Source organism: Cetorhinus maximus, chromosome 17, assembly GCF_964194155.1.
Source record: "Cetorhinus maximus chromosome 17, sCetMax3.hap1.1, whole genome shotgun sequence".
Taxonomy (NCBI): Eukaryota; Metazoa; Chordata; class Chondrichthyes; order Lamniformes; family Cetorhinidae; genus Cetorhinus; species Cetorhinus maximus.
Window position 1 is genome coordinate 1,192,308 of NC_135895.1, and position 26,661 is coordinate 1,218,968.

A 26,661-nucleotide genomic window follows, 5' to 3' on the forward strand; every position below is an offset into this window, starting at 1 on the left:
CCTCCCTATCTCTGTAACCTCCTCCAGCCCCTATACCCTCCCTATCTCTGTGACCTCCTCCAGTCACTACACCTCTTCCTATCTCTGTAACCTCCTCCAGCCCCTACACCCCTCCCTATTGCTGTAACCTCCTCCAGCCCCTACACCCCTCCCAATCTCTGTAATCTCCTCCAGCCCCTACACCCCTCCCTATCTCTGTAACCTCCTCCAGCCCCTACACCCTCCCTATCTCTGTTAGCTCCTCCAGCCCCTACATCCCTCCCTATCTCTGTAACCTCCTCCAGCCCCTACACCCCTCCCTATCTCTGTAACTTCCTCCTGCCCCTACACCCCTCCCTATCTCTGTAACCTCCTCCTGCCCCTACACCCCTCCCTATCTCTGTAACCTCCTCCTGCTATACAATCTTCCGAGATCTCTGTGCTCTCTAGTTCTGGCCCCTTGTCCATTTCCCAATTTCCATCACTCCACCAATGGCAGCCACACCCTCAGTTCCTGGGCTCTAAACTCTGGATTTCCTTCCCTGAACCTCTTGGCTTCTTACCTCACTTTCCTCCTTGAAGATGCTTCTGAAAACCTCCCTCTCTGGCCCGGGTTTTGGCACCTGTCCTATTATTTTATGTGGCCAAATTTGATCTGACTTGAGCGCGTTGGGACAGTTTGCTGCAGTACAGGGTCGGTGTCAAAAACAAGCTGTTGTTGAGTCCCAATGGTAAAATTACTTGATTTGTATTTCACCTTTTCATCCTCTGAAAGAGATTTTAACCTCTCATCCTAAGGGCATTATCCAAAAAGTGGTAAGTATGTGAGTGCACGCATATGTATGTGCCCAGGTGTGTGTGTGTATATATGTGTGTATCTGCATGTATGCATGTGTGAGTGTGTCTGTCTGTTTATGTATACATGTGTCTGTGTGTAAATATATTTGTGTGTCTGTGTGCATATGTGTCTGTGTACATGTGTGTACGTGTGTGCCTGTATGTTTATGTATATGTGTGTGTGTGTCTGTGTGCGTTTATGTATGCGCGGGTTTGTGTATGTGAATGTGTGTGTGTCTATGTGTTTATGTATATGTGTGTATGCGTACATGTGTCTGTCTGTATGTGTGTGTTTGTGTATATTTCTGTGTTTATGTATATGCGTGTGTGTGTGTGTGTCTGTGTGTTTATGTATACATGCGTCTGATTGTGTGTGTGTGTGTGAGTTTGTGTGTTTATGTATGCGTGTGTGTGTGTGTACGTGTGTGCCCATATGTTTACGTGAATGTGTGTGTGTGTGTGTGTGTGTGTGTGTATGTGTTTGTGTGTCTGTGCCCCAAGTGAGTCTGTGCATACATGTGGGCCTAAGTGTGTGACAGATATGCACAACTTAGAGCTCAAATGTAATGATCTCTCCTGGTTGAATATCATTCACCAAGGCCTGGAATTTCTTCATGGAACATCTCAAACACATCCTGTTATTGGTCAGGAGTGTGCATGGATGGGGCGAGGGAATGTGGCTGGGTTAGGGGTGAGGCCCTCCCTGTGAGGTTCAAGAGCACCTGTAAAGCAGCATGGGGGAGGGTGTGATGAGGAATCTCTCTGTGTAACCATTCTCTGTTCCTCCTGCTGGAGAGTCCCCAGCCTCACTCTCCAGACGGGTGATTAGACAGCTGCTGAGAGTACCGCATGTGCCAAGTTTGGGAATGTTGCCTTTGTTTGGGAGTCAATACCCAAGTTATAGAGTCACCAGACTGACCGGATTGGAAATCAGGAGCAGGATTCTTTGTCCCATGGGAGGGCAAGTGCCCAACCCGAACGTGCGTGAAATAGTGCGCGATGATGTCAGGCGAGTGACCCGATGGCATTGCTCACTCCCGCGACCTTTTGGTCAGCGGGTGCATGCGAGAGGTGGCAATGCGCCCGCCGATAATTAAAAGGCCCATTAAGGCCCTTAAATAATTAATGAAGTTGCATTTTTCACGGCTCACTCAACCGTTGGGTTTGAGGTCGGGCGAATAGACCAGGCGGCCTGTGCATTTTTACCGAAACCTCATCCACGGGCAGAATGAGGTTTCTAACGGTTACTAAAAAACAATCAATAAAAAATGTTTAACATCCTTTTTTACATGTCTCTCTTCATGTGACTGAGTCACATGTGGGGACATGTTTACTTCATATGTAAACAGTTTATTTTTGAATTTAAAATCCTCCAGCTGTGAGGCAGCTCTGTGCCCACGGGGAGCTGTCAGTCTGCTCTCCCCTCGCAGGCTCACACTTCAGCGCTCGCGCTCCTCCCACCCCCACCCCCACCCCCACCCCCACCCCCACCCCCACCCAACCACCCCCACCCCCACCCGACCATCCCCACCCGACCACGCCCGTCCACCACCCCCACCCGACCACCCCCACCCCCATTCCCACCCGACCACCCCCACCCAACCACCCCCACCCGGCCACCCCTGCCCGACCACCCCCACCCCTTGCCCGACCACCCCCGCCCGACCACCCCCACCCGACCACCCCCACCGAAACAACGAATGGTGCATGTCACAGGGTTGGCCTCTGACCTTTTACTTCTGACACCAGGCGATTTAAGCCTGGCCCAGGGCTGATGTGATGAAAGGGTCTGTTGGCTCTAACAGGTTTAGTTTCACTAGCCTGCATCTATATGTGACTCCCATCCCACACCAAGACAGTCAACTCCTCTCAAATGGCCCCTCAGTTGTATGAAACACTGAACCTTCACCACAAGCACTAGCAACATAAAAACCACAGCCGTTGGTTCAAGGCAGCAGCTCACCACTGCTTTTCCAGGGGCAATTAGAGATGGGCAATAAATGCTGGCCTAGCCAGCGATGCCCATATCCTAAGAATGAATATATAAAGAAAGACATAAGTTGACAAAAGGAACTATTATGAGGGTTTCAGTGCAAGCTTTACATTGTAGCTCCTGTCTTTGATGTGCTCCTTACATGTGAACATATGAACATATGAATTAGGAGCAGGAGTAGGCCACTCGGCCCCTCGAGTCTGCTCCATCATTCAATAAGATCATGGCTGATCTGATTGTAACATCAACCCCACATTCCTGCCTACCCCTGATAACCTTTCACCCCCTTGTTAACCAAGCACCTAGCTAGAGAAAGACAACAATGGTGTGTGTAGAAAATTCCTCTATCAGAGATAGATCAGCATTAACTAGGAGTGTATAAAATCAACCTGGAAACACTACATGAGTGTCTAAAGACTTAAACCCCCCTCGCTATCTTTGTAACCTCCTGCAGCTCTATAATTCTCCAAGATTTCTCCGCTCCTCCAATTCTGGCCTGTTGCCCATCTCCCTGATTTCCATCACTCCAACATTGGCGGCCGTGCCTTCAGCTGCCTGGATCCTTAGCTCTGGAATTCCCTCCCTAAACCTCTCCACCTCGCTACCTCTCTCTCTTCCCTTAACCAAGCTTTTAGCCATCTGTCCAAATATCTCTTTAAGTGACTATGTGTCAAATGTTGTGTCTTTTGTGCTCTGTGAAGCAACTTGGGACATTTTAAAATGTTAACGATGTTATAAATGCAAGTTGGTGCGATTATATAATGGTTTACAGGGCAATGATTTGAAAAGCTCTTACCTCATACACTTCCTCATCCAGGATCCTTGTACCAAACACCACAATACCATTGGTATCCACGACAGGATTCTTACTCCGCGGAAGCGGTTTGGAGATTTTCTGTTTACAGTCGACAATCATTGTCACATTCTTCTTCTGAACACTAATGGCCACACGATGCCACCTGGAAGACACAAGGGCCAAAGCCTTTGTCATGATGTAAACACCACTTACACTGCACTGGAGTCAGAACGTTACCCTCCAACCTGACAAATCACTGCTCAGCTGAACTCCGCACTTGGGGAAAAGATGTCAAGGCCTTAGAAAGGGTCCAGGGGAGATGCACCAGGATGTGTAACAAAAACAGAAAATGCTGGAAAAAATCAGCTCTGAAAAAAGAGCCATATGGACTCGAAATATTAACTTTTTTCTCTCTCCTGATGCTGTTAGTCTGCTGAGTTTTTCCAGCATTTTCTGTTTTTGTTTCAGATTTCCAGCATCCGCAGTATTTTGTTTTTTATCTCAGTGTTCCAGGGTGTGGTCAGGGATCAGGGGTCTCAGTTCCAAGGAGAGGTTGGAAAAGTTTGGATTGTTCTCCACAGAGCAGAGGAAGTTAGGAGGTGACCTGGTGATGGGTTTTCAAGCTGATGAGGGTTTCGATAGAGAAAATCGATTCCCCCTTAGCACGTGGGTCAATAATCACTGGTCAGAGGTTCAGAATCATTGACAAAGTGTCTAGGGCGGAGATGAGGAGATATATCTTCACTCAGATGGTTGTTGGCATCTGGAACACTCAACCAGAACAGATGGTGGAAGATAATCCCATGGATAATTTTCCAAGGGAGTTCACAGGTTCCTGAGGATAGGGGAATGGAGATTCCAGGCAAAAGGTAGGGGTGCGGAGTTCAACATTACTATTTTATAAAAGAGCAAGCACAGCATAATGGGCCAAATGGCCTCCATCTGCAGTCTGAGTTCTGATAATTCCATGAAGATCAACATTACAGCAAAATACCGCAGCAGCTAGAAATCTGCAATAAAAACAGGACGTGCAGGAAAAACTCAGCAGGTCTGACAGCGTCTGTGGAGACAGAAACAGAGCTAACGTTTCAGATTGATTCAGATCAGCCCTGGTGGAAGGAGACCAGAGGGATACAGGAGTGTTATAGTTATATTAGTGGACTAGTAATCCAGAGGGATACAGGAGTGTAATGGTTATATTATTGGACTAGTAATCCAGAGGGATACAGGAGTGTAATGGTTATATTATTGGACTAGTAATCCAGAGGGATACAGGAGTGTAATGGTTATATTACTGGACTAGTAATCTAGAGGGATACAGGAGTGTAATGGTTATATTACTGGACTAGTAATCCAGAGGGATACAGGAGTGTAATGGTTATATTACTGGACTAGTAATCCAGAGGGATACAGGAGTGTAATGGTTATATTACTTGACTAGTAATCTAGAGGGATACAGGAGTGTAATGGTTATATTACTGGACTAGTAATCCAGAGGGATACAGGAGTGTAATAGTTATATTACTGGACTAGTAATCCAGAGGGATACAGGAGTGTAATGGTCATATTAGTGGACTAGTTATCCAGAGGGATACAGGAGTGTAGTGGTTATATTACTGGACTAGTAATCCAGAGGGATACAGGAGTGTAATGGTTATATTACTGGACTAGTAATCTAGAGGGATACAGGAGTGTAATGGTTATATTACTGGACTAGTAATCTAGAGGGATACAGGAGTGTAATGGTTATATTACTGGACTAGTAATCCAGAGGGATACAGGAGTGTAATGATTATATTACTGGACTAGTAATCCAGAGGGATACAGGAGTGTAATGGTTATATTACTGGACTAGTAATCTAGAGGGACACAGGAGTGTAATGGTTATATTACTGGACTAGTAATCCAGAGGGATACAGGAGTGTAATGGTTATATTAGTGGACTAGTAATCCAGAGGGATACAGGAGTGTAATGGTTATATTACTGGACTAGTAATCTAGAGGGATACAGGAGTGCAATGGTTATATTAGTGGACTAGTAATCCAGAGGGATACAGGAGTGTAATGGTTATATTACTGGACTAGTAATCCAGAGGGATACAGGAGTGTAATGGTTATATTACTTGACTAGTAATCTAGAGGGATACAGGAGTGTAATGGTTATATTACTGGACTAGTAATCCAGAGGGATACAGGAGTGTAATGGTCATATTAGTGGACTAGTTATCCAGAGGGATACAGGAGTGTAGTGGTTATATTACTGGAATAGTAATCCAGAGGGATACAGGAGTGTAATGGTTATATTACTGGACTAGTAATCTAGAGGGATACAGGAGTGTAATGGTTATATTACTGGACTAGTAATCTAGAGGGATACAGGAGTGTAATGGTTATATTACTGGACTAGTAATCCAGAGGGATACAGGAGTGTAATGATTATATTACTGGACTAGTAATCCAGAGGGATACAGGAGTGTAATGGTTATATTACTGGACTAGTAATCTAGAGGGATACGGGAGTGTAATGGTTATATTACTGGACTAGTAATCCAGAGGGATACAGGAGTGTAATGGTTATATTAGTGGACTAGTAATCCAGAGGGATACAGGAGTGTAATGGTTATATTACTGGACTAGTAATCTAGAGGGATACAGGAGTGCAATGGTTATATTAGTGGACTAGTAATCCAGAGGGATACAGGAGTGTAATGGTTATATTACTGGACTAGTAATCCAGAGGGATACAGGAGTGTTATGGTTATATTAGTGGATTAGTAATCCAGGGGGATACAGGAGTGTAATGGTTATATTAGTGGACTAGTAACCCAGAGGGATACAGGAGTGTAATGGTTATATTACTGGACTAGTAATCCAGAGGGATACAGGAGTGTAATGGTTATATTAGTGGACTAGTAATCCAGAGGGATACAGGAGTGTAGTGGTTATATTACTGGACTAGTAATCCAGAGGGATACAGGAGTGTAATGGTTATATTAGTGGATTAGTAATCCAGAGGGATACAGGAGTGTAATGGTTATATTAGTGGATTAGTAATCCAGGGGGGTAAAGGAGTGTAATGGTTATATTACTGGACTAGTAATCTAGAGGGATACAGGAGTGTAGTGGTTATATTACTGGACTAGTAATCCAGAGGGATACAGGAGTGTAGTGGTTATATTACTGGACTAGTAATCCAGAGGGATACAGGAGTGTAATGGTTATATTAGTGGACTAGTAATCCAGAGGGATACAGGAGTATAATGGTTATATTACTGGACTAGTAATCCAGAGGTATACAGGAGTGTAATGGTTATATTACTGGACTAATAATCTAGCGGGATACAGGAGTGTAATGGTTATATTACTGGACTAGTAATCCAGAGGGATACAGGAGTGTAATGGTTATATTAGTGGACTAGTAATCCAGAGGGATACAGGAGTGTAATGGTTATATTAGTGGATTAGTAATCCAGAGGTGTTAACCTTCTCTGCTCAAAGGAGAATAATCTGACTTCCCCCAGACAAAGCCAAGTCCCTTCTCCCTGGAATCATTCGGGGAAAGTCCCTCTGCACTTTCTCCAAGTCTCCAATTGTGCATGAAACATTGATTGAAAGATGAGGTTTAATGTTGCCCCCCATAACCGTCCTGACTCACTCACTTATTGTCGGCGAGGTTTGCTGTGGTGAATATGGGGTATTCCTCGGCTGCTGGGCGACCATTCTGATCCTCAAACAGGAAAACCGGAGATCTGCCAATCTCCACCCCTATCTGCTGCACTCCTTGTTCATTGTAAATGGAGAGTAGGAAGGCCTGTGTGCTCCTCTTTGGTTTTAATGTAACTAAGATGGAGAAATCACGTGGGAATTGTCCACCTGCAGGCAAAGGAAAAGAGGAAGTGAAAAGAGAGAAAGACTAACATTGGTACAAAACCTTCCATAAACTCAAGACGTCAGCAAGTGTTTCCAGCCAATGAAGTACATTTGAAGCACAATCTTTGTTGCAATTTAAGAAATGCAGCAGCCAATTGATGCCCAGCAAGAAGCCATGAGCAGCAATCACGAGATGATCTGTTTTAATGATGTTGATTGAGGGATAAATATTGGCCCCAGGACATTGGGGAGAACTCCCCCCTGCTCTTCTTCCAAATACTGCCATAGGACCTGCTACAACCAAGTGGGGTGAAAGGGCATTGATTAAATCTCCGACAGTGCAGCACTCCCTCAGTACTGCCCCTCTGACACTGCAGCACACTCTCCGTACTGACCTCTGACAGTGCAGCACTCCCTCAGTACTGACCCTCTGACAGTGCAGCACTCCCTCAGTACTGACCCTCTGACAGTGCAGCACTCCCTCAGTACTGACCCTCTGACAGTGCAGCACTCCCTCAGTACTGACCCTCTGACAGTGCAGCACTCCCTCAGTACTGACCCTCTGACAGTGCAGCACTCCCTCAGTGCTTACCCTCTGACAGTGCAGCGCTCCCCCAGTTCTGACCCTCTGACAGTGCAGCACTCCCTCAGTACTGACCCTCTGACAGTGCAGCACTCCCTCAGTTCTGACCCTCTGACAGTGCAGCACTCCCTCAGTACTGACCCTCTGACAGTGCAGCACTCCCTCAGTACTGACCCTCTGACAGTGCAGTGGTGAATGTTATTGTATAACTGTTAAAGAGCTGGCACTGGTCTGGTGGGCCACAAAAATCATTCAGTAATTCTAACGTCAAACCTTTTTGTGTTCAGGTGATGGTTTCCCAGTCACAGGCTGCAACTTTCAAACAGCTGCACCTTCCAAACCCATGACCACTACCATCTAGAAGGACAAGGACAGCAGATAGATGGGAACACCACCACCTGGAAGTTCCCCTCCAAGTCACTCACCATCCTGACTTGGAAATATATCGCCGTTCCTTCACTGTCGCTGGGTCAAAATCCTGGAATTCCCTCCCTAACAGCACTGTGGGTGTACCTACACCACATGGACTGCAGCGGTTCAAGAAGGCAGCTCGCCACCACCTTCTCAAGGGCAAAAAGGAAATGTTTAGCCTGTGAAAAGCAATTTTCATTGAGGCAAAACTGATCCAGTGGGAAAGCTTCAATACAAAGGTGTGAAAGTGATGTTGCAGTTACATAGAGCTCTGCTCAGACCCAATCTGGAGTAATTGGGTTCAGTTCTGGGCCCTGCACCTCAGGAAGGAGACACTGTCCTCGGAGAGGGTGCAGAGCAGATTTACCAGAATCAGACTGTGGATGAAAGGGTTAAATTATGGTGCAGGATTATCCCCACATCGGGCGGGTGCAGTTGGTGGTCCCGGGAACGGCCGCAAGACCGACCTCTACCTACGATCGACCCCCCTGACCGCGAGCTGACGCTGGCTGCTGCTAATTACGCACTTAGAGCCTCAGCACTGCCAGGGGGGGAGCGGGGGTGGTCGGGTGGGAGTGGGGGTGGGGGTGGGGATGGTCGGGTGGGGGTGGTGGGTGGGGGTGGTCGGGTGGGGGTGGTGGGTGGGGGTGGGGGTGGTCGGGTGGGGGTGGTGGGTGGGGGTGGTCGGGTGGGGGTGGTGGGTGGGGGTGGGGGTGGTGGGCGGTGGTGGTCGGGTGGGGGTGGTGGGCGGGGGTGGGGGTGGTCGGGTGGGGGTGGTGGGCGGTGGTTGTCGGGTGGGAGTGGGACTGGGTGGGTGGGGGTGGTGGGCGGTGGTGGTCGGGTGGGGGTGGTGGGCAGGGGTGGAGGTGGTCAGGTGGGGGTGGTGGGCGGTGGTGGTTGGGTGGGGGTGGTGGGTGGGGGTGGGAGTGGTCGGGTGGGTGGGTGGGGGTGGTCGGGTGGGGGTGGCGGGTGGGGGTGGGGTGGTCGGGTGGGGGTGGTGGGTGGGGTTGGTGGGCAGGGTTGGGGGTGGTCGGGTGGGTGGGTGGGGGTGGTCGGGTGGGGGTGGTGGGCGGGGGTGGGGGTGGTCGGGTGGGGGTGGTGGGTGGGGGTGGTGGGCAGGGTTGGGGGTGGTCGGGTGGGGGTGGTCAGGTGGGGGTGGTCGGGTGGGGGTGGTCGGGTGGGTGTGGTCGGGTGGGGGTGGTGGGCGGGGGTGGGGGTGGTCAGGTGGGGGTGGTCAGGTGGGGGTGGTCGGGCGGGGGTGGGGGTGGTTGGGTGGGGGTGGTGGGCGGGGGTGGGGGTGGGGGTGGGAGGAGCGCGAGCGCTGAAGTGTGAGCCTGCGAGGGGAGAGCAGACTGACAGCTCCCTGTGGGCACAGAGCTGCCTCACAGCTGGAGGATTTTAAATTCAAAAATAAACTGTTTACATATGAGGTAAACATGTCCCCACACGTGACTCAGTCACATGAAGAGGGACATGTAAAAAAGGATGTTAAACATTTTTTATTGATTGTTTTTTAGTAACTATTAGAAACCTCATTCTGCCCGTGGATGAGGTTTCGGTAAAAATGCACAGGCCGCCTGGTCTATTCGCCCGACCTCAAACTCAACAGTTGAGTGGGCAGCGAAAAATGCAGCTTCATTAATTATTTAAGGGCCTTAATGGGCCTTTTAATTATCCCACTAACTATCGGCGGGCGTGCTGCCGATTCTCACGCGCTCCTACTGACTGGAAGATAGCGGGAGTGAGCGATGACATCAGGACACTTGCCCAATGTCAACATGCGTCATTATACACTCAAGTGGGTCAGGCATGCACCTACCCTGCTCAACACAAATTTCTGCCCATGACAACAGGATACGAGACTGGAAGTGCCTTGGCTCTAGAAGATTAAAGTGCGATCTAATTGAGATATTTTAGATGATTAATAGATGTGACAGGGTTGATTTGAGATAAACTCTTTCCTATGGTTGGTTGGGGATCTGGGGGAGTCCAGAACAAGGGGGCAGAAGGTTAAAATGAGAGCCAGGCCGTTCAGGGTGATGTCAGGAAGCAATTCCTCACCCAGAGGGGATGGGAATCTGGAACTCTCTCCCCCAGAAAACTGTTAGGATTGGAATTCAATTGAAACTTTAAAACAAAGATTGCTCGGTTGTCCTTGGGTAAGTGTATGAAGGGTTACAGGACCAAAGCCCTTGTATGGAGCTTAGATACAAAACAGCCATGATCTAATTGAATGATGGGATAGGCTCGAGGGGCTGAATGGCCTCCTCCTGTTCCTGTGTTTCGAACTGGTTAAGCCAGTTTACTATATGCCTATAAAACCTGTGTCCTATCCTGTACTTGCTTCATTTTAATGTACAGCTCAGATATGGTTATTTCCTTTTCTCAGTGTCCGATGTTGAACTTTGCCCGGTTACGGTTTGTGTGCATTGGCTGACACCACCCCTGCAATAATCGAGTAAAACTGTTTAAAATCAGTTTTATGATTTTCACATCAAAGGTGGGATAGTGAGTAATAAATGCTGGAGTTATTAACTTTACGGAGAATAGTTTTGATGCTCCATTGTAGATGGAATCACAAAGTAAATAGAACGGGAAGAGGAGGAGGACATTCAGCCCTTCAAACCTGTCCCGCCAACCGTTGAGATCATGGCTGATCTGTACCCTGACTCCATTTACCCACCATCGCGCCATATCCCTGAATGCCCTCAGCCAGCAGAAAGATCTCAATCACAGGTCTAAAAATTATGAAATGAGTTCCAGGATCTACTTTTTTACCTGAGAGAGTTCAACATTTCTACCACCCTTTGTGTAAGGAAGCATTTTCTAATTTCTCTCCTGAATGTCCTGGCTCTGCTTTTCTGGGTCTGTCCCCTTGTCCTAGTCCCCCCGACCAATGGAAAGGTTTCTCTCTCTACCCCTTAAATTCATTTCAAAATCCTAAAACACCCAATCAGGTCACCCCACAACATTCGATATTCCAGGGAATACACTCCTACTTTTTTTGTATTCTTTCATGCCAGGCTGGGCATAGTGGTATTATTACATACTGTATAGATAATGGTATAGTGGTATTATCAGCGGACGAGTATTCCAGAGGCCCAGGGGAATACTCTGGGGAACCCAGGTTCGAACTAAAAGTCTAATTGTCGGGTGTTGTAAAACATCTGCTTCACTAATGCCCTTTCGGGAAAGAAATCTGCTGCCCCAGGTCCATTTGTACATCATCATTTCCCAATTTATCATCATTTAAATAGCCCTCTGCTATTCTGTTTTTCCTGTCAAAGTGCCTAACTTCACACTTATCCACGTTATTCTGCATCTACCATGTATTTGCCCACTCACTCAACCTGTCTAAATCACCTTGAAGCCTCTTAATATCCTCCTCACCACTCACATTCCCACCAAGTTTTCTGTCTGAGGTTTATCTGTCTGTTGTGTTGCTGTCTGCGGTTTTCCTGTCTGCTGTGTTCCTCTGCTGTGTTTCTGTCTGCGCTGTTTCTGTCTGCTGTGTTTCTGTCTGCGGTGTTTCTGTCTGCGGTGTTTCTGTCTGCTCTGTTTCTGTCTGCTCTGTTTCTGTCTGCTCTGTTTCTGTCTGCTCTGTTTCTGTCTGCGGTGTTTCTGTCTGCGGTGTTTCTGTCTGTGGTGTTTCTGTCTGCTCTGTTTCTGTCTGTGGTGTTTCTGTCTGCGGTGTTTCTGTCTGTGATGTTTCTGTCTGCGGTGTTTCTGTCTGCTCTGTTTCTGTCTGTGGTGTTTCTGTCTGCGGTGTTTCTGTCTGCGGTGTTTCTGTCTGTGGTGTTTCTGTCTGTGGTGTTTCTGTCTGCGGTGTTTCTGTCTGCTCTGTTTCTGTCTGTGGTGTTTCTGTCTGCGGTGTTTCTGTCTGCTCTGTTTCTGTCTGTGGTGTTTCTGTCTGCGGTGTTTCTGTCTGTGGTGTTTCTGTCTGCTCTGTTTCTGTCTGCGGTGTTTCTGTCTGCGGTGTTTCTGCCTGCGGTGTTTCTGTCTGCTCTGTTTCTGTCTGTGGTGTTTCTGTCTGTGGTGTTTCTGTCTGTGGTGTTTCTGTCTGCTCTGTTTCTGTTTGTGGTGTTTCTGTCTGCGGTGTTTCTGTCTGTGGTGTTTCTGTCTGCGGTGTTTCTGTCTGCTTTGTTTCTGTCTGCAGTGTTTCTGTCTGTGGTGTTTCTGTCTGCTCTGCCTCTGCCTGTGGATTTTCTGTCTGCTATGTTTCTGGTGCTGTGTTTCCATCTGAGGTAATTCTGTCTGCGTCGTTTCGGTCTGCCCTGTTTGTGTCTGCGGTGTTTCTGCCTCTGGTGTTACTGTCTGCTTTGCATCTGTCTGTGGTGTTTCAGGCTGCTCTGTTTCAGGCTGCTCTGTTTCTGTCTGTGTTGTGTCTGTCTGCTGTATTTCTGTCTCTGGTGCTTTGGTCTGTGGTGTTTTTGTTTGTGGAATTTCTCTCTGTGGTGTTTCTGTCTGCAGTGATTCAGTCTGCTCTGTTTCTGTCTGTGTTGTTTCTGTCTGCTGTGCTTCTGTCCCTGGTGCGTCTGTCTCTGGTGCTTTTGTCTGCAGTGTTTCTGTCTGCGGAATTTCTATCAGTGGTGCTTCTGGCTGTGGTGTTTCTGTCTGTGTCGTTACCGTCTGTGGTGTTTCTGTCTGTGTCGTTACAGTCTGTGGTGTTTCTGTCTGTGTCGTTACAGTCTGTGGTGTTTCTGTCTGTGTCGTTACAGTCTGTGGTGTTTATGTCAGCGGTGTTTCTAGCTGTTCTGTTTCTGTTGGCTGCATTTCTGGCACTGTATTTCTGTCTGCGGTGATTATGTCTGCTCTGATTCTGTCTACAGTGTTCCTGCCTGCGTGTTTCTGTGTCTGCTGCATCTGTCTGAGGTATTTCTGCCTCTGGTGCATCTATCCTCTGTGTTTCAGACTGCTGTGTTTCTTCCTCTGGAGTTCCTGTCTGGTCTGTTTCTGTCTGCAGTGATTCTGTCTGTGATGATTCTGTCTGCTTTGTTTCTGTCTGTCTTGTTTCTGTCTGCTGTTCTTCTGTCCCTGATGCGTCTTTCTCCGGTGCTTTTGTCTCTGGTGCTTCTGTCTGCCTTGTTTCTGTCTGCGGAATTTCTATCAGTGGTGCTTCTGGCTGCGGAGATTCTGTCTGCTCTGTTTGTGTCTGCGGTGTTCCTGTCTGCGTTGTTTCTGTCTGCAGTTTTTCAGTCTGCGGTGTTCCTGTCTGTGGTATTTCTGTCTCTGGTGCATCTGTCCGCTGTGTTTTGGTCCACTGTGCTTCTGCCTCTAGTGTTTCTGGTGGCTCTTTTTCTCTCTGCAATGATTGTCTCTGTGATGTTTCTGTATGCAGTGTTTCTGTTGGCTCTGTTTCTGTCTCGGTGCTTCTGTCCACTGTGTGTCTGTCTGCTGTGATTTTGTCTGCAATGATTTTGCTTGTGGTCTTTCTGTTTGTGGTGTTTCATAAGACCATAAGACCATAAGACATAGGAGCAGAAATTAGGCCATTCGGCCCATCGAGTCTGCTCCGCCATTCAATTGTGACTGATAAGTTTCTCAACCCCATTCTCCCGCCTTTTCCCCGTAACCTTTGATCCCCTTACCAATCAAGAACCTATCTATCTTGGTCTTAAATACACTCAATGACCTGGCCTCCACAGCCTTCTGTGGCAATGAATTCCATAGATTCACCACTCTCTGGCTAAAGAAGTTTCTCCTCATCTCTGTTCTAAAAGGTCTTCCCTTTACTCTGAGGCTGTGCCCTCAGGTCCTAGTCTCTCCTACTAATGGAAACATTTTCCCACATCCACTCTATCCAGGCCTTTCAGTATTCTGTAAGTTTCAATCAGATCCCCCCTCATCCTTCTGAACTCCATCGAGTATAGACCCAGGGTCCTCAAACGTTCCTGATATGTTAAGCCTTTCATTCCTAGGATCATTCTCGTGAACCTCCTCTGGACCCTCTCCAGGGCCAGCACATCCTTCCTGAGATAAGGGGCCCAAAATTGCTCACAATATTCTAAGTGTGGTCTGACCAGAGCCTTATAAAGCCTCAGCAGCACATCCCTGCTTTTATATTCTAGTCCTCTCGAAATAAATGCCAACATTGCATCTGCCTTCCTAACTACTGACTCAACCTGCAAGTTAACCTTAAGAGAATCCTGGACTAGGACTCCCAAGTGCCTTGGCACTCCAGATTTCTGAATTCTCTCCCCGTTTAGAAAATAGTCTATGCCTCTATTCTTCCTACCAAAGTGCATGACCTCACACTTCCCCACGTTGTATTCCATCTGCCACTTCTTTGCCCATTCTCCTAACCTGTCCAAATCCTTCTGCAGACTCCCCGCCTCCTCAATACTACCTGTCCCTCCACCTATCTTTGTATCATCTGAAAACTTAGCCAGATTGCCCTCAGTTCCTTCATCTAGATCAATAATGTATAAAGTAAAAAGTTGTGGTCCCAACACTGACCCCTGCGGAACTCCAATAGTCACCGGCCGCCATCCTGAGAAGGACCCCCTTATCCCCACTCTCTGTCTCCTGTCAGACAGCCAATCTTCTATCCATGCTAATACCTTGCCTCTAACACCATGGGCTCTTATCTTACTGAGCAGCCTCCTGTCAAAGGCCTTCTGGAAGTCCAAGTAGATAACATCCATTGGCTCTCCTTTGTCTAACCTACTCGTTACCTCCTCAAAGAATTCTAACAGGTTTGTCAGGCATGACCTCCCCTTGATGAAACCATGCTGACTTTGCCCGATTTTGCCATGCACTTCCAAGTATTCTGAAATCTCATCCTTAATAATGGATTCTAAAATCTTACCAACGACCGAGGTCAGGCTAATCGGCCTGTAATTTCCCATCTTTTGCCTCACTCCTGCCTGCGGTGTTTCTGTCTGCTATGTTTCTGTCTGTGGTGCATCTGTCAGCTCTGATTCTGTCTTTGGGGATGCGGTCTTTGGTGTTTCTGTCTGCGGTGTTTCTGTCTGCGGTGTTTCTGTCTGCGATGTTACTGTCTGTGGTGTTTCTGTCTGCGGTGTTTCTGTCTGTGGTGTTTCTGTCTGCGATGTTACTGTCTGTGGTGTTTCTGTCTGCGGTGTTTCTGTCTGCTATGTTTCTGTCTGCGGTGTTACTGTCTGCGGTGTTTCAGTCTGCGGTGTTTCTGTCTGCTCTGTTTCTGTCTGCGATGTTTCTGTCTGCGGTGTTTCTGTCTGCGGAGATCTGTCTGTGGTATTTCTGTCTGCGGAGATCCTGTCTGTGGTGTTTCTGTCTGCGGAGATCTGTCTGTGGTATTTCTGTCTGCGGAGATCCTGTCTGTGGCGTTTCTGTCTGCGGAGATCTGTCTGTGGTATTTCTGTCTGCGGAGATCCTGTCTGTGGTGTTTCTGTCTGCGGAGATCCGTCTGTGGTATTTCTGTCTGCGGAGATCCTGTCTGCTGTGTTTCTGTCTGCGGAGATCCTGTCTGTGGTGTTTCTGTCTGCGGAGATCCTGTCTGTGGTGTTTCTGTCTGCGGAGATTCTGTCTGCTGTGTTTCTGTCTGCGGAGATCCTGTCTGTGGTGTTTCTGTCTGTGGAGATCCTGTCTGTGGTGCATCTGTCAGCTCTGATTCTGTCTTTGGTGATTCTGTCTTTGGTGCTTCTGTCTGCTGTATTTCTCTCAGCCTGTGTTTCTGTCTGCCTGTGTTTCTGTCTGCCTGTGTTTATGTCTGTGGTGTTTCTGTCTGTGGTGTTACTGTCTGTGGTGCTTCTTTCTGCTGTGTTTCTGTCTCCACTGCTGCTGTCCGTGATGTTTCTGTCTGCGCTGTTACTGTCTGTGGTGTTTCTGTCTGCAGTGTTTCTGTCTGCGGTGTTTTTGTCTGTGGTGTTTCTGTCTGTGGAGATCCTGTCTGTGGTGTTTCTGTCTGCGGAGATCCTGTCTGTGGTGTTTCTGTCTGCGGAGATCCTGTCTGCTGTGTTTCTGTCTGCGGAGATCCTGTCTGCTGTGTTTCTGTCTGCGGAGATCCTGTCTGCTGTGTTTCTGTCTGTGGTGTTACTGTCTGCGCTGTTTCTGTCTGTGGTGTTACTGTCTGCGCTGTTTCTGTCTGCCTGTGTTTCTGTCTGCCTGTGTTTATGTCTGCGGTGTTTCTGTCTGTGGTGTTTGTGTCTGTTGTGCTTCTTTCTGCTGTGTTTCTGTCTCCGCTGCTGCTGTCTGTGATGTTTCTGTCTGCGGTGTTTCTGTCTGTGGTGTTACTGTCTGTGGTGTTTCTGTCTGTGGTGTTACTGTCTGCGCTGTTTCTGTCTGTGGTGTTACTGTCTGCGCTGTTTATGTCTGCGGTGTTTCTGTCTGCGGTGTTTCTGTCTGCAGAGATCCTGTCTGTGGTGTTTCTGTCTGCAGAGATCCTGTCTGCTGTGTTTCTGTCTGCGGAGATCCTGTCTGTGGTGTTTCTGTCTGCGGAGATCCTGTCTGTGGTGTTTCTGTCTGCGGAGATCCTGTCTGTGGTGCATCTGTCAGCTCTGATTCTGTCTTTGGTGATTCTGTCTTTGGTGCTTCTGTCTGCTGTATTTCTCTCAGCCTGTGTTTCTGTCTGCCTGTGTTTATGTCTGCGGTGTTTCTGTCTGTGGTGTTTGTGTCTGTGGTGCTTCTTTCTGCTGTGTTTCTGTCTCCGCTGCTGCTGTCTGTGATGTTTCTGTCTGCGGTGTTTCTGTCTGCGGTGTTTCTGTCTGTGGTGTTTCTGTCTGTGGTGTTTCTGTCTGCGGTGTTACTGTCTGCGCTGTTTCTGTCTGTGGTGTTTCTGTCTGTGGTGTTTCTGTCTGCTATGTTTCTGTCTGTGGTGTTTCTGTCTGCGGTGTTTCTGTCTGCTATGTTTCTGTCTGTGGTGTTACTGTCTGTGGTGTTACTGTCTGCGGTGTTTCTGTCTGTGGTGTTTCTATCTGCGCTGATTCTGTCTGCGGTGTTTCTGTCTGCGGTGCTTCTGTCTGCGGTGTTTCTGTCTGCTGTGATTCTGTCTGCGGTGTTTCTGTCTGCAGTGTCTTTATCTGTGGTGTGCCTGTCTGTGAAGATCCTGTCTGCGGTGTTTCTGTCTGCGGTGTTTCTGTTTGTGATGTTTCTGTCTGCAGTGTCTTTATCTGTGGTGTGCCTGTCTGTGAAGATCCTGTCTGTTGTGCTTCTGTCTGTCTTTGCTTCTGTTTCTGTCTGCAGTGTCTCTGTCTGCGCTGTTTCTGTCTACGCTGTTTCTGCCTGCGCTGTTTCTGCCTGCGCTGTTTCTGTCTGCGGTGTTTCTGTCTGCGGTGTTTCTGTCTGCGGTGTTGTTGTCTGTGGTGTTTCTGTCTGCGGTGTTTCTGTCTGCGGTGTTTCTGTCTGTGGTGTTGTTGTCTCTGGTGTTTCAGTCTCCAATATTTCCATCTGTGGTTTTTCAGTCTGCTGTGTTTCTGTCTGTTGTGAGTCTTTCTGTGGTGTTTCTATCTGTTATGTTTCTGTATGCTGTGCTTCTGCTTGTGGTGTTTCTGTCTGTGGCTATTTTGTCTGTGGCTATTCTGTTTGCGGTGTTTCTGTCTGTGGCATTTCTGTGTGTGCCATTACTGTCTGCTCTGTTTCTGTCTGTTGTGTTTCTGTCTGCTCTGTTTCTGTCTGTGGTGTTTCTGTCTGCTCTGTTTCTGTCTGTGGTGTTTCTGTCCATGGCTATTTGATATGCTGTGTTTGTGTCTGCAATGTTTCTGCCTGTTGCGTTTCTTCCTGCAGTGTTTCGGTATTGTTATGAAATAGAGATAGTTTAAGTAAGTTATATTGGTCTTTGTGGGTGTTAGGAATGCGTTTTAACTTTAAAGTTTAAGTTTGATTTGTATTTCTGAGTCTGTGTGTTAAGAAAGGTCAAATCGGGTTTTGGTTTCACTTTAAAAGGCTACTTGCATTTCTAATGAGACGTTTACGATCCCTATAAAGTGAAAGTAAACACACAAGAGTAGCTAGAACAGTGCTTTGCCTAGCAACAGAGGTCCAGATAGGCAGGTTCCTCACACAGGCAGTGGTGTACTATTAAGGTTGAGTTGGTGCGAGATAGTGAGTGGAAGATGGCATGAGTGCATGTGGTGACCCAGGGAAGAGGAATTTCAGAAGGAGAGTTCGAACCCTTGTGGAAGGTGTCTGAACAAAAACATCAGTTTGGGAGAGGATTCCAAGGCGAGGTCCTGGTGAGTGGAAATTGGAATCACTCATGTGAAGGGCGAAATTCAGTGTGACCATTTGGCTCATGGTGTAACAAGGTCTCATTCTCTGGTGTTTCGGTCTGCTGTGTTCCTGTCTCCAGTGTGGATGTTATATACATGGATTTCAGTAAGGCCTTTGACATGGTCCCTCATGGCAGACTGGTACAGAAGGTAAAGTCGCACAGGATCAGAGGTGAGCTGGCAAGATGGATACAGAATTGGCTTGGTCATAGAAGACAGAGGGTAGCAGTGGAAGGGTGCTTTTCTGAATGGAGAGCTGTGACTAGTGGAGTTCCGCAGGGATCAGTGCTGGGACCTTTGCTGTTTGTGGTATACATAAATGATTTGGAGGAAAATGTAACTGGGCTAATTAGCAAATTTGCAGATGACATTAAGGTTGGAGGAGTTGCAGATAGTGAAGAGGATTGTCAAAGGATACAACGGGATATAGATCGACGAGATGGCTTTTTGGAGCAGCTTGTGGTGGAGCCCACTAGGGAACAGGCAATTCTAGATTTAGTGATGTGTAATGAGGCAGATTTGATAAGGGAGCTTAAGGTGAAGGAACCCTTAGGAGGAAGTGAACATAATATGATAGAATTTACCCTGCAATTTAAGAGGAAAAAGCTGGAATCAGATGTAACGGTATTACAGTTGAATAAAGGCAACTACAGAGGCATGAGGGAGGAGCTGGCCAGAATTGACTGGGAGATGAGCCTAGCAGGAAAGACCATGGAACAGCAATGGCAGGAGTTTCTGGAAGTAATTTGGGAGACACAGCAAAAATTCATCCCTAGGAAGAAGAAGCATACTAAAGGGAGGACGAGGCAACCATGGCTGACAAGGGAAGTCAGGGACAGCATAAAAGCTAAAGAGAAAGCATACAATGTGGCGAAGAGCAGTGGGAAACCAGGGGATTGGGAAGCCTACAACGCCCAACAGAGGACAACTAAAAAAGAAATAAGGAGGGAGAAGGTTAAATATGAGTGTAAACTAGCCAGTAATATAAAAGAAGACTGCAAGAATTTTTTTAGATATATAAAGGGTAAGAGAGAGGCAAAAGTGGACATTGGGCCACTGGAAAATGAAGGTGGAGAGGTAGTAGTGGGGAACAAAGAAATGGCGGATGAACTGAATAGGTACTTTGCGTCAGTCTTCAAAGTGGAAGACACGAGTGACATCCCCAAATTTCAAGAGAGTCGGGGGGCAGAGGTGAGTATGGTGGCCATTACCAAGGAGAAGGTGCTAGGAAAACTGAAAGGTCTGAAGGTGGATAAATCACCTGGACCAGATGGATTACACCCCAGAGTTCTGAAGGAGATAGCTGAAGAGATAGTGGAGGCGTTAGTCGTGATCTTTCAGGAATCACTGGAGCCAGGGAGGGTCCCAGAGGACTGGAAAATCGCTAATATAACCCCCCTGTTTAAGAAGGGAGTGAGGCAAAAGACAGGAAATTACAGGCTGATTAGCCTGACCTCGGTCGTTGGTAAGATTTTGGAGTCCATTATTAAGGATGAGATTTCAGAATACTTGGAAGTGCATGGTAAAATTGGACAAAGTCAGCATGGTTTAATCAAGGGGAGGTCATGCCTGACAAATCTGTTAAGAATTCTTTGAGGAGGTAATGAGTAGGTTAGACAAAGGAGAGCCAATGGATGTTATCTACTTGGACTTCCAGAAGGCCTTTGACAAGGTGCCGTACAGGAGGCTGCTCAGTAAGATAAGAGCCCATGGTGTTAGAGGCAAGGTATTAGCATGGATAGAAGATTGGCTGTCTGGCAGGAGGCAGAGAGTGGGGATAAGGGGGTCCTTCTCAGGATGGCGGCCGGTGACTAGTGGAGTTCCGCAGGCTTCAGTGTTGGGATCACAACTTTTCACTTTATACATTAATGATCTAGATGAAGGAACTGAGGGCATCCTGGCTAAGTTTGCAAATGATACAAAGATAGGTGGAAGGACAGGTAGTATTGAGGAGGTGGGGAGGCTGCAGAAGGATTTGGACAGGTTAGGAGAATGGGCAAAGAAGTGGCAGATGGAATACAACGTGGGCAAGTGTGAGGTCATGCACTTTGGTAGGAAGAATAGAGGCATAGACTATTTTCTAAATGGGGAGAGAACTCAGAAATCTGGAGTGCAAAGGCACTTGGGAGTCCTAGTCCAGGATTCTCTTAAGGTTAACTTGCAGGTTGAGTCGGTAGTTAGGAAGGCAAATGCAATGTTAGCATTTATTTCGAGAGGACTAGAATATAAAAGCAGGGATGTGCTGCTGAGGCTTTATAAGGCTCTGGTCAGACCACACTTAGAATATTGTGAGCAATTTTGGGCCCCGTATCTCAGGAAGGATGTGCTGGCCCTGGAGAGGGTCCAGAGGAGGTTCACAAGAATGATCCCAGGAATGAAAGGCTTAATTTATGAGGAATGTTTGAGGACTCTGGGTCTATACTCGATGGAGTTTAGGAGGATGAGGAGGGATCTGATTGAAACTTACAGAATACTGAAAGGCCTGGATAGAGTGGATGAGGGGAAGATGTTTCCATTAGTGGAAAGACTAGGACCCGAGGGCACAGCCTCAGAGTTAAGGGAAGACCTTTTAGAACAGAGATGAGGAGAAACTTCTTTAGCCAGAGAGTGGTGAATCTATGGAATTCATTGCCACAGAAGGCTGTGGAGGCCAGGTCATTGAGTATATTGAAGACCGAGATAGATAGGTTCTTGATTGGTAAGGGGATCAAAGGTTATGGGGAGAAGGCGGGAGAATGGGGTTGAGAAACTTATCAGCCATGATTGAAATGGCGGAGCAGACTCGATGGGCTGATTGGCCTAATTTCTGCACCTATGTCTTATGGTCTTATGGTCTTATAGATTGGTTGGAGACTTGGGCGGAGAAATGGCAGATGGAGTTTAATCCGGACAATTGCGAGGTAATGCATTTTGGAAGGTCAAATACAGGCAGGAATTATACAGTAAATGGCAGAACCCTTAAGTGCATCGATGGGCAGAGGGATCTGGTTGTACAGGTCCACAGGCCACTGAAAGTGGCAACGCAGGTGGATAAGGTAGTCAGGAAGGCATATGGCATTCTTGCCTTTATTGGCAGGGATATTGAGTATAAAAGCTGGGAAGTCATGCTGCAGCTGCATAGAACCTTGGTTAGGCCACACTTGGAATATTGCGTGCAATTCTGGTCACCACATTACCAGAAGGATATGGAGGCATTGGAGAGGTTGCAGAGGAGATTTACCAGGATGCTGCCTGGTCTGGAGGTTATTAGCTATGAGGAGAGGTTGGAGAAACTCGGATTGTTCTCACTAGAGCGACGGAGATTGAAGGGGGACTTGATAGAAGTTTACAATGTTATGAGTGGCATGGACAGAGTAGATAGTCAGAAGCTTTTTCTCAGGGTGGAAGAGTCAATTACTAGGGGACATAGATTTAAGGTGAGAGGAGAAAACTATGGAGGAGATGTGCGGGGCAAGTTTTTTACGCAGAGGGTAGTGAGTGTCTGGAATTCGCTGCCAGAGGAGGTGGTGGAAGCAGCTACGATAGTGGTGTTTAAGAGGCAGCTTGACAAATACATGAATAGGATGGGAATAGAGGGATACGGACCCCGGAAGTGCAAAATGTTTTAGTTGACAAGCAATATGATCGGCGCAGGCTTGGAGGGCCGAAGGGCCTGTTCCTGTACTGTAATTTTCTTTGTTCTTTGTTCTTTCTGTCTCCAGTGTTTCTGTCTGTGGTGTTTCTGTCTGAGGTGTTTCTGTCTGCGGAATTTTTGTCTGTGACATTTCTGTCTGCGACATTTCTGTATGCAGAACCTCTGTCTGCAGCGTTTCTCACTGCCTGTGTTTCTGTCTGTGGTATTTCTGTCTCTAGTGCATCTGTCTGTGGTGTTACTGTCTGTGGTGTTTCTGTCTGCAGTGTTTATGTCTGCGGTGTTACTGTCTGCGGTGTTTCTGTCTGCGGTGTTTATGTCTGCGGTGTTACTGTCTGCGGTGTTTCTGTCTGCGGTGTTTCTGTCTGCGGTGTTTATGTCTGCGGTGTTTATGTCTGCGGTGTTTATGTCTGAGGTCTTTCTGTCTGCGGCTATTCTGTCCGCAGTGTTTCAGTCTTGTTATGAAATAGGGATAGTTTAAGGATTTAAAATTGGTCTTTGTGGGTGTTAGGAATGTGTTTTATCTTTAAAGTTTAAGTTTGATTTGTATCTCTGTGTCTGTGTGTTAAGAAAGGTCAAATGGAGTTTTACTTCCTCTTTAAAAGGCTGCTTGCATTTCTAATGAGATGTTTACGGCCCATAAAAAGTGAAAGTAAACACACAACAGTAGGAAGAACAGTGCTGTTGCCTAGCAACAGGGGGCCAACAGGTTCCTCACACAGGCAGTGGTGTACTGTTAAGGCTGAGTTGGTGAGTGTGTGTGTGTGTGTGTGGAAGACAGCGTGAGTGCATGTGGTGACCCCGGGAAGAGGAACATCGGGAGAGTTCAAAACCCTGCAGGTGAACCCTTGTGGAAGGTGTCTGAGCACAAACATCAGTTAGGGAGAGGATTCCAGGGCGAGGTCCTGGAGACAGGAGATTGGAATCACTCATGCCAAGGACGGAATTCAGTGTGACTGCTTGTCTCATGGTGTGACAAGCTTCTGAGGGTAGTTGAGGAGAGATTCCTAGCAACCTCTTAATGTGGCATCTGCCACTTGAGGTCTGTGGTGTTTCTGTCTACTGAGTATCTGTAGTGTTTCTGATTGGTTTTTTGCCCTCAGGTATTTCTGTCTGTTGTGTTTCTGTCTGCTGTCTTTCTGTCTGCTCTCTTTCTGTCTGCTGTCTTTCTGTCTGCTCTCTTTCTGTCTGCTGTCTTTCTGTCTGCTGTCTTTCTGTCTGCTCTCTTTCTGTCTGCGGTGTTTCTGCCCGTACTGTTTCTGTCTGCTGTGTTTCTGTCTGCTGTGTTTCTGTCTGCCCTGGTTCTGTCTGCTGTGATTCTGTCTGCTGTGATTCTGTCTGCCCTGTTTCTGTCTGCCCTGTTTCTGTCTGCCGTGTTTCTGTCTGCGATGTTTCTGTCTGAGGTGTTTCTGTCTGCCCTGTTTCTGTATGCCCTGTTTCTGTCTGCCCTGTTTCTGTCTGCGGTCATTCTATCTGCTGCGTTTCTGCCTGTGGCATTTCTGTCCGTGGTGTTTATGTCTACCTGTGTTTCTGTCTATCAGTGTTTCTGTCTATCAGTGTTTCTGTCTATCAGTGTTTCTGTCTCTGTTTCTTCTGTCTGCTGTGTTTCTGGCTGCTGCCCTTCTGTCTGCTGTCCTTCTGTCTGCCATCCTTCTGCCTGTGGTGGTTCTGCCTGTGATGTTTCTGTCTGCTGTGTTTCCGTCTGCCCTGTTTCTGTCTGCCCTGTTTCTGTCTGCCCTGTTTCTGTCTGCCCTGTTTCTGTCTGCGGTGTTTTTGTCTGCCCTGTTTCTGTCTGCCTGCCTTTCTGTCTGTGGTGTTTCTGTCTGTGGTGTTTCTGTCTGTGATGCTTCTGTCTGCAGTGTTTCTGTCTAGGTATGAAATAGAGATAGTTTAAGTAAGTTATATTGGTCTTTGTGGCTGTTAGGAGTGCATTTTACCTTTAAAGTTTAACTTTGATTTGGATTTCTGTGTCTCTGTGTTAAGAAAGGTCAAATGGAGTTTTAGTTTCACTTTAAAAGGCTGCTTGCATTTCTAATGAGACATTTACAATCCCTATAAAGTGAAAGTAAACACACAACAGTAGGAAGAACAGTGCTGTTGCCTAGCAACAGGGGGCCAACAGGTTCCTCACACAGGCAGTGGTGTACTGTTAAGGCTGAGTTGGTGTGTGTGTGTGTGTGTGTGTGTGGAAGACAGCGTGAGTGCATGTGGTGACCCCGGGAAGAGGAACATCGGGAGAGTTCAAAACCCTGCAGGTGAACCCTTGTGGAAGGTGTCTGAGTGAAAACATCAGTTAGGGAGAGGATTCCAGGGCGAGGTCCTGGAGACAGGAGATTGGAATCACTCATGCCAAGGACGGAATTCAGTGTGACTGCTTGTCTCATGGTGTGACAAGCTTCTGAGGGTAGTTGAGGAGAGATTCATAGCAACCTCTTAATGTGGCATCTGCCACTTGAGGTCTGTGGTGTTTCTGTCTACTGAGTATCTGTAATGTTTCTGATTGGTTTTTTGCCCTCAGGTATTTCTGTCTGTTGTGTTTCTGTCTGATGTCTTTCTGTCTGCTGTCTTTCTGTCTGCGGTGTTTCTGTCTGCGGTGTTTCTGCCCGTACTGTTCTGTCTGTGGTGTTTCTGTCTGCCCTGTTTCTGTCTGCCCTGTTTCTGTCTGCCCTGTTTCTGTCTGCTGTGATACTGTCTGCCCTGTTTCTGGCTGCCCTGTTTCTGTCTGCTCTGTTTCTGTCTGCCCTGTTTCTGTCTGCTGTGATTCTGTCTGCGGTGTTTCTGTCTGCGGTGTTTCTATCTGCGGTGTTTCTGTCTGCGGTGTTTCTGTCTGCGGTATTTCTGCCCGTAGTGTTTCTGTCTGCTGTGTGTCTCTCTGCTGTGTTTCTGTCTGCGGCGATTCCGTCTGTTCTATCTCTGTCTGCTGTGTTTCTGCCTGTAGTGTTTCTGCCTGTAGTGTTTCTGTCTGCGGTGATTCCGCCTGCCCCTTCTCTGTCTGCTGTGTTTCTGTCTGTGGTGTTTCTGCCTGTAGTGTTTCTGCCAGTAGTGTTTCTGCCTGTAGTGTTTCTGTCTGCAGTGTTTCTGTCTGCCGTGATTCTGTCTGCCCTGTTTCTGTCTGCCCTGTTTCTGTCTGCCCTGTTTCTGTCTGCTGTGATTCTGTCTGCGATGTTTCTATCTGCTGTGTTTCTGTCTGCGGTGATTCTGTCTGCTGCATTTCTGCCTGTGGCATTTCTGTCTGTGTTGTTTATGTCTACCTGTATTTCTGTCTACCTGTGTTTCTATCTATCAGTGTTTCTGTCTATCAGTGTTTCTGTCTCTGTTTCTTCTGTCTGCTGTGTTTCTGGCTGCTGCCCTTCTGTCTGCTGTCCTTCTGTCTGCCATCCTTCTGCCTGTGGTGGTTCTGCCTGTGATGTTTCTGTCTGCTGTGTTTCCGTCTGCCCTGTTTCTGTCTGCCCTGTTTCTGTCTGCGGTGTTTCTGTCTGCGGTATTTCTGTCTGCCTGTATTTCTGTCTGTTGTGTTTCTGTCTGCTGTGTGTCTCTCTGCTGTGCTTCTGCCTGTAGTGTTTCTGCCTGTAGTGTTTATGACTGCTGTGTTTCTGCCTGTAGTTTTTCTGCCTGTAGTGTTTCTGCCTGTAGTGTTTCTGTCTGCAGTGTTTCCATCTGCTGTGTTTCTGTCTGCCCTGTTTCTGTCTGCTGTGATTCTGTCTGCCCTATTTCTGTCTGCCCTGTTTCTGTCTGCCGTGATTCTGTCTGCCCTATTTCTGTCTGCCCTGTTTCTGTCTGCTGTGATTCTGTCTGCCCTGTTTCTGTCTGCCGTGTTTCTGTCTGCGATGTTTCTGTCTGAGGTGTTTCTGTCTGCGATGTTTCTGTCTGCGGTGTTTCTGTCTGCCCTGTTTCTGTCTGCCCTGTTTCTGTCTGCTGTGATTCTGTCTGCCGTGTTTCTGTCTGCCCTGTTTCTGTCTGCCCTGTTTCTGTCTGCCGTGTTTCTGTCTGCCCTGTTTCTGTCTGCCCTGTTTCTGTCTGCTGTGTTTCTGTCTGCGGTCATTCTGTCTGCTGCGTTTCTGCCTGTGGCATTTCTGTCTGTGATGCTTCTGTCTGCGGTGTTTCTGTCTTGGTATGAAATAGAGATAGTTTAAGTAAGTTATATTGGTCTTTGTGGCTGTTAGGAGTGCATTTTACCTTTAAAGTTTAACTTTGATTTGTATTTCTGTGTCTCTGTGTTAAGAAAGGTCAAATGGAGTTTTAGTTTCACTTTAAAAGGCTGCTTGCATTTCTAATGAGACATTTACAACCCCTATAAAGTGAAAGTAAACACACAACAGTAGGAAGAACAGTGCTGTTGCCTAGCAACAGGGGGCCAACAGGTTCCTCACACAG

The 26,661-nt window shown here is 47.3% G+C and overlaps 1 protein-coding gene across 1 annotated transcript in view; it reads right to left on the bottom strand.

Annotated features, from left to right (window-relative positions):
* The window catches only part of LOC144692808 (collagen alpha-1(XI) chain-like), a 145,016-nt gene that overhangs the window by 80,458 nt on the left and 37,897 nt on the right, over positions 1-26,661 (bottom strand). Inside the window, exons 3-4 of the mRNA XM_078561883.1 lie at positions 7,265-7,478; positions 3,606-3,768 (exon numbers count right to left, since the gene is read on the bottom strand). Coding sequence (XP_078418009.1) covers positions 3,606-3,768; positions 7,265-7,478 — 377 coding nt within the window. The remainder of the gene's footprint in view (positions 1-3,605; positions 3,769-7,264; positions 7,479-26,661) is intronic.